General features: G+C 36.0%; 1 protein-coding gene across 1 annotated transcript; it reads left to right on the forward strand.

The window, feature by feature from the left end:
• Positions 1 to 1,288: 1,288 nt before the first annotated feature.
• Positions 1,289 to 6,799, forward strand: LOC133328417 (probable peroxisomal acyl-coenzyme A oxidase 1). Its single transcript, XM_061536987.1, has 8 exons — positions 1,289 to 1,430; positions 3,663 to 3,822; positions 4,691 to 4,983; positions 5,048 to 5,453; positions 5,512 to 6,018; positions 6,162 to 6,267; positions 6,326 to 6,481; positions 6,539 to 6,799. Exons 1-8 carry the CDS (start codon positions 1,289 to 1,291, stop codon positions 6,797 to 6,799), a joined length of 2,031 nt encoding a protein of 676 aa, XP_061392971.1.
• The last annotated feature ends 481 nt before the right edge of the window (positions 6,800 to 7,280 follow it).

Raw genomic sequence — 7,280 nt, forward strand, 5'->3', positions numbered from 1 at the left:
TCTCGGAGCACCGATCTGCGTTGAAGGTGAATATCGTTGTCGAATAAACCATGAGCTGTATGATCTATTATTGGGCATAGATATAGTCAGGTGTTGTGAGAATGGATGAGGATGCCCCAGCACAAAAGGCATATCAAAGCCAGCCTATTTCGAAAAAACCGACGCGCCTGGAAATTTTTTTTAATCTCGTTTTATGGAACAAATGTTCTGTCACAAGCCAGATAGGTAAGTAAAGCTTGCACTTGAATATAAGAAAGTTAGTGTTTATAGAGGGAAAATATGTATCGGAACCTCAAAAAAACTATTCTAGAAGAAAATCTGAAACCATCGATCGATATTTTAAATTTTAGTAATCATTGGTCAGAGATTTACTGCTTTATTATATCGCCCGCCAAGCCCGCACATGAATATAATAGAGCACGTTTGGTAAATTCGGCAAAAGGAATGTTAGGGAGTAATAGGGATCGGTAGATTATGAATAATGAATATTAATTCGATTACTAACTAAAGCAACTTTTGAAGACAAACCATGCCTTTGGTTCCACAGATGATCATCTAATAAATTGAAATGTAAAACATTGGTAGGGATTGGCGGGATATTTCTAGGTATCATAGTTTATACATTGCTGGACTAACTGAACAGCCTGTAATTTGAAATTCAGGTTCTTGAAGGAAAAAATATCGTTGCTGTAAAAAAGACTTGGCGGAACATTTTTGATATTGACAAAGGTCAGGACCCATGTTTGTAGAAGAGTTTAGTTTAAACGATGCAGGCTTCACTGATTAAAACATTATACCTTTTTGTAGAGTTAACCGTGTCTGTGGAAATGTATTTGGCACATGTTCAATGGAATTGGCATTTGAAACCCACTAGATTTACTAAATCCAGTACAATGTTATGTGTTTTATGTTAAGATCACTTAAAACATTAAGTCTCTCTCTTAAAAACATAATTTTCACCCTCTCTTTAAAACACACTACCGATCAGCTGTTCTTTGATAACATTACGCGTCTATGACGTAAAAATATACATGTCATTATCAAAAACACTTAACGATAAGTACAATGAAACACATTTTATATATTTATATTTTTTATATAAAAAAACAACAACAACAACAAAAACTATACACATGTGAGATAATGAGGAAGCTTTCTTACGGAGCAAAGAGCAGTCATACCGTAACATGGAATGGAAGCCTATTTGGACTTTCTCCTAAATATTTTGCATTTAGTTTGTGTTCGAATGTTTTGTGGTGAATAGTAGAAAGAACGAACGAAAGAAAAAATGTCAACAAATGGTATTTCTATTCCGAAAACGATCAATCCAGATTTACAAAAAGAACGAAATGCGGCGACATTTGATACGGAAGATTTTGCCGTGTGGTGGTGTGGCGGCAAAGAGAAATTGAAATTTAAACGTTACATAGGTAAATTAATTTTTGATATATTTTATAATTTATTTTATCAATACAAGAACATTAACGAGATTCTGAAATACTCATTTTTCAAAATATATTTAACCGATATTAGGAAATCATTTTGATCAAAATATCACAAATACAGATTTTTAAAAACTGTTAATGAAAATTAGTAAAAATGCCGAAACTGTATGTAGAAAATCTGACAAAATGAATGCAATAATTTGAAACATACCAACATTTGTGTGAGACTGTAATTCTTGCAATAAAATCTAAAATTAAGAAATATGTGAGGAATTATTATTTTATTAATTGTTTGTGGCAAATTTTTATACATTTTATTAAAAGCTCGGTAAACAGACGAATAAAAATCCAATTGGTTTAGTGTTTCTCACGGATAATCATTATAGTTTCGATAAGATTTCATTGTATTTTGCGATCAAACATTTTTAGAACAATTTAATACTCATGGGGGTAAAATAATGATCTGCGATAATAAGCTACACTGTTTTAATATTAAACTAACTTACAGTCGAATATATAAACTCAAGGCACTATTGCAGGAATATGCTACTGATTTCTATACCCTCCATCATAAGTTATATATTAAATTGGTAGACCCATAATGTATATATGTTCTTAAAAATACAATAAAAGAGTGGGGTGTCATCTTTATATGGGATCTCTGCAGAAAAAAGGTTCTACAATATGGTCCCAACCAAAAAATCGATGAAGATCTTCGTTTAGTGCATTGCCACCATATGTCGGTTCTATCCGATTTTCAATATTTTGAAGGTTCTTTCAGATAAATATTTATGTAAAGAGTAGCTCGGATACAACGGAATACATCTATCGTTAAGGTGACCATACGTTCTCTTTTTTAAAGGACAATCATCTATTTTAACTGGCTGCCATCTATAAAATTTAAAATGTATTTTCACAAACCCATTAGAAATATATTATACTGCAGCGACTTCCGATATAATGAATAATGGGCTGGATCTTTATGTCGAAGATATACTAAAATACCGACAATGAGGATTTTGCAACATGTAAAAAAATGTCCGTCGGTGTTGCCGACAGGTATATACCCTCACCCTATGATTTGCGGAGTAGATGTTTCGGATTTTATGTTGATCAAATATATAATATTGACCCTTTTTGTAGGATGTACCAGAGGACAGGACAGACGGGCCTTCGGACTTGATCTAGGCATGGTAAAGATAATACTCGTAGGTTGTGCAAAATTTTGTTCAAATCGAACATTCCATTCGCCTAATATTGGATTTATAAATATTGAAAGTGTTGTCCATTTGTGTGGGAGGTACCAGAAGGAGTTGACCAATGGGTCCCATCTTCGGACTTGACTTACACTTGGTAAATATAACAGGTTGTGTATTTGTGTGGGAGGTACCAGAAGAAGTTGACCAATGGGTCCCATTTTCGGACATGATTTACACCTGGTAAATATAACAGGTTGTGCAAAGCTTGGTCCTAACTAGAAATTTTCAATATTTATAAATCCAATACCATGCGAATGGGCCTGATATTGGATTTATAAATATTGAAAATGTTGACCCTTCGTGAGAGAGGTACCAGAAGGACTGGATCACTGGGTCTCATTTTCAAATTTGATCAATTCTTGGTTCAGATAATAGGTTGTGAAAAGTTTGGTTAAAATCGGACATTCAATTCGCCTGATATTGGATTTATAAATATTAAAAATGTTGACCTTTTTTTGGGGAGGTACCAGAAGGAGTGGATCAATGGGTCCCATCTTCAAACTTGATCTAGGCTTGGTAAAGATGATAAGTTGTACAAAGTTTCGTTAAAATCGGAAAGTCCGTTTGCATGTTATTATAAAATTATTTTTTTAGCACAATTTTGATCATTTTATGGGCGAGGTACCAGAGGGAGTGGACCGATATTCGAACATAAACTAAGTTTGGAAGAAATATCAAGAAGTGCAAAGTTTTGATAAAATCGGTTATTCCCTTCGAGAGTTATACTGGGCACCAGCCAGACAGACAGGCGGACAACTGACGGACGGACATGTGTAAATCGACTCCAAATTTTCTGCAACGGATTTGGTCCAAAGAAAAACCAATATTTCGATGTGGCACATTTTCACCGTATCAAAGAGTATATACCCTCATTAGCCATAAGGCTGAGGGTTATCCGCTAACGATGTAGAGGTGGTATGCTAGGAATTTTTATAACATTTTGAATTTTCTATTGTAGAGTCCTATATTTACGATGACATGGATGAGAATTCGAAAAGATTTCAAGATTTATCCCACGAAGATATATACACCACCACCATACATGATTTCCTAAGACTGGCGAAAAAATTGCGAAAATTACAGGAGGAACTTAATCCGGGTGGTGATGATATTTGGCCGTAAGTATATTTCATTTTCGTAGGGATACCTGAAAATATTCTAATTATGAAAGCTTTTAAAACTGACCTTAAATTCTAAGCTGTGAAGAAATATTTGAAAATTGCAACCTGTAAAAAATCTTCTTCGTAGAGCGACGTAGAAGTCACAGACTTTTTTGGGATTTTTTTAAATTTGTGACCAACTTTTTATTTTATGATGTAAATACTCACCTCGAGAAAACACTATTTGGAAAATATGTCAAGGATAGAAAGAGAATCTGTTGACCTATTATCGGCCAAGAGGGTGCAAATATAGCGAAATATTGTCAGGCTCAGAATATACAACCGCAGAAAGTTATATTTTCGTGGTAGTTGTGTAGGGTATCATATGGTCGGCTCTGTCCGACTATACTGCTCCGCTCACTGCTTATGAACTGTTGAAGTTCCTTGCCGAATTTTCCAATCAAAGTGGCTTCGTTCTAAAATCCGGAATCTTATTAGGTAATACATATTTTACCATACAATTTCCCGTACAGTCACCCAATTAATGTCTCACAATCCCTTTTTCGGTATTTTGATGGACCTGGCGATAAAATTACTTTCCTATTTTCAGTATTTTGGAGATTTTAGCCGTATATTCCAATCAACGTCGATATTCTCAATATGATAGCCACATTTCAACCGAAACGACTGTAACTTAATATTTCGGGTTTAATACCCCGAGTGAACAAAATTGTCAATATAGGTCCATGCTGTGACGTAGGTTCATCTTCTAGCAATGAACTAGCTTCAATTTAGGTATTTTACATGACATAAGAGAAAAAATTTTCATTTACCTTTGAAGCTTTTTATAAGCACCATGTATGTATTAATTTCCTGAAATTTTTAGAACAATGATGATCAATCCTATTGTATGGGGTGCCATTCCCGCCGGAAATCCCTTTGCTGTACACTTTGCCATGGTCGTCGATTGTATTCGAAAACAGGGTACCGATGAGCAGTTTGAGAAATTTGGTAAAGCTGCACAAGAACTAAGAATTGGAGGAGCCTACGCTCAAACGGAATTGGGGCATGGTACCTATCTGAAAGGATTGGAGACTCGGGCGGATTTTAATCGTGAAACCGATGAATTTATATTGAATACTCCAACCATATCATCGTATAAGTGGTGGCCAGGAGGATGTAAGTATTTTTTGGTGACCAACATGGGTTTTCCTTAAAGATTAAATTTATTTTCATGTTACAGTGGGCCAATCGGCTAATTTTTGCATTGTGGTGGCCAATCTCTATATCGATGGCAGCTGTAAAGGTGTGGCCATGTTTTTGGTTCCTTTGCGTGATGAGAAAACCCATATGCCCCTGCCGGGTATTGATATTGGGGATATTGGCAAGAGAATGGGTTTTGCTGGGGTCAACAACGGATATTTGGGTTTGAAAAATGTACGCATTCCGCGCACGAATATGTTAATGCGAAATGCAAAGGTTCATCGGGATGGTACCTTTGAAGAGAGTCCTGCATCGGTTTTGACCTATTTTACGATGGTATTTGCTCGCTGTTTTATTGTGAATAATATTTCGTTGGTGCTATCGAAATCGGCCACTATTGCCACAAGGTATTCGGCTGTCAGGAGACAAAGTCCCATTAATCCGAAGTATGTTTAATTTTTTTAAAGATTTTTATAAGTTTAAAAATATATTTTCTATCCCAAGGGACCCCGAACCCCAAATCATCGATCATGTCACGCAACAAAAGAAGCTATTTCCCGAAATAGCTAATTGTATTGCCTATAAATTGGCATCGGAAAAACTGTTTCAGATGTACCAAAAAACTTCCGAAGAAATTCAACAAGGTGAATTCGCCAGTTTACCAGAGATTCACGTTCTCTCGTGTGCCATGAAAGTTTTATGTTCGAAAACGGCGATGGCGGGGACGGAAACTTTACGTTTGGCCTGTGGTGGTCACGGCTATTTGGCCTCTTCTAATTTAGGTTATTTATATTCGGATGCCACCGCTTCGTGTACATATGAGGGAGAAAATACAGTTTTACTTTTACAAGTTGCCCGTTTCCTGATGAAATCTTATAAGCAGGCCGTGGCGGGCAAGCCGGTGCTACCCAGTGTCACGTACTTGCAGGAAGCTTTTAGGCAGAAGTATTCACCCAAATGGACGGGATCATGGGAGAATTTAATCGAGATTCTACAATTTACTTCGGCTAAGTAAGTAGTGGTTAGAAGACAGTTGAAGTTGCTTAGAAACGATGCAACAAAATAGCAGAACTTTTTTCGGACTTTTGGATTCCGTCATTATAAACTTTCTCTATAGTATGCAAAAATATTGAAAATTGTTTTTTTATTTCCAGTAAAACCCGTTTGGCCTATGAAAATCTTGAGGCTCGCCTGAAGGCTGGACAATCTCCCGGAGAGGCCAACAATAATACCGGTATTGAATTGACACAAGCGGCTGAGGTATGTTTTCCTCTAAAATATGTCAAAATTCCAAATTTAAATTCCCTCTCCCCTGTAGCTACATGGCATTTGTTTTGTCACCGGCACATTTTTGGAGGAGGTCACCGGTCCCAAAGCTCAAACACGTAAACCGGAATTTAATGAAGTCCTGGGAAATTTATTGGAGCTATTTTTACTTACCAATGTCCAGCAATATATGAATGAAGTTTTGAGGGTAGGTAAACCCCGCATTGTAAATTGTTTTTCAAAATTAAGAAAGTTTCCTTCGCAGGCCATAACAATTACCGATGCTGAGCTGCGTGATCTACAAACACGATTGGAAAATGTACTTCGAAAAATACGACCAAATGCTGTGGCCATTTGTGATGGTTTTGATCATCATGATCAAAATTTATGCTCCACATTGGGCTCGTATGATGGCAATGTTTATGAACGCATCTTTGCCGAGGCAAAACTGAGTCCGTTGAACAAGAAGCCTGTGCCGGAGGTGTTCCATAGTCATATGCTGCCTTTTATGAAATCAAATTTGTAAAGCTTTATTTATTTTTTCTAAGTGATTTTTAATAAAAAAAATATGACTGATGAAATACGAAAAAAGTTCGAAAAAATCCACGCCTGAGACACAGGAATTTCTTGAAAAGAATATTCGCCTGACGCACTGGAAGTTCTTGAGAAAAATCTTCGCCTGAGACTCAGGAAATTCTTAAGAAATATTCTTTAAAAAGCCACGCCTATTTCAGAGGAAGTTTTTGAGAAAAATATTCTCCAGAGGCTCAGGAAGTTAAAAATATTCGTCTGAGGCTAAGGAAGTTATTGAGAAAAATATTCATTAAAAATCCTCGTCTGATGCTAAGGAAGTTATTGAGAAAAATATTCTTTAAAAATCCACGCCTGAGACTCAGGAAGTTCTTGAGAAAAATATTCTTTAAAAATCCACGCCTATTGTTGAGGAAGTTCTTGAGAAAAATATTCTTTAAAAATCCACGCCTATTGTTGAGGAAGTTCTTGAGAAA

Source organism: Musca vetustissima, unplaced genomic scaffold, assembly GCF_032173495.1.
Source record: "Musca vetustissima isolate MV318-11 ecotype Yass unplaced genomic scaffold, APGP_CSIRO_Mvet_v1 utg23951, whole genome shotgun sequence".
NCBI lineage: Eukaryota > Metazoa > Arthropoda > Insecta > Diptera > Muscidae > Musca > Musca vetustissima.

What these genes read in the sequence shown, in the direction of transcription:
- LOC133328417 (XM_061536987.1), top strand. Translation starts at nt 1,289, where the DNA reads ATGTCAACAAATGGTATTTCTATTCCGAAAACGATCAATCCAGATTTA. An exon ending in CTACAATTTACTTCGGCTAA is followed by an intron (nt 6,019 to 6,161) that starts GTAAGTAGTGGT and finishes TTTTATTTCCAG; the next exon opens with TAAAACCCGTTTGGCCTATG. An exon ending in ATATGAATGAAGTTTTGAGG is followed by an intron (nt 6,482 to 6,538) that starts GTAGGTAAACCC and finishes TTTCCTTCGCAG; the next exon opens with GCCATAACAATTACCGATGC.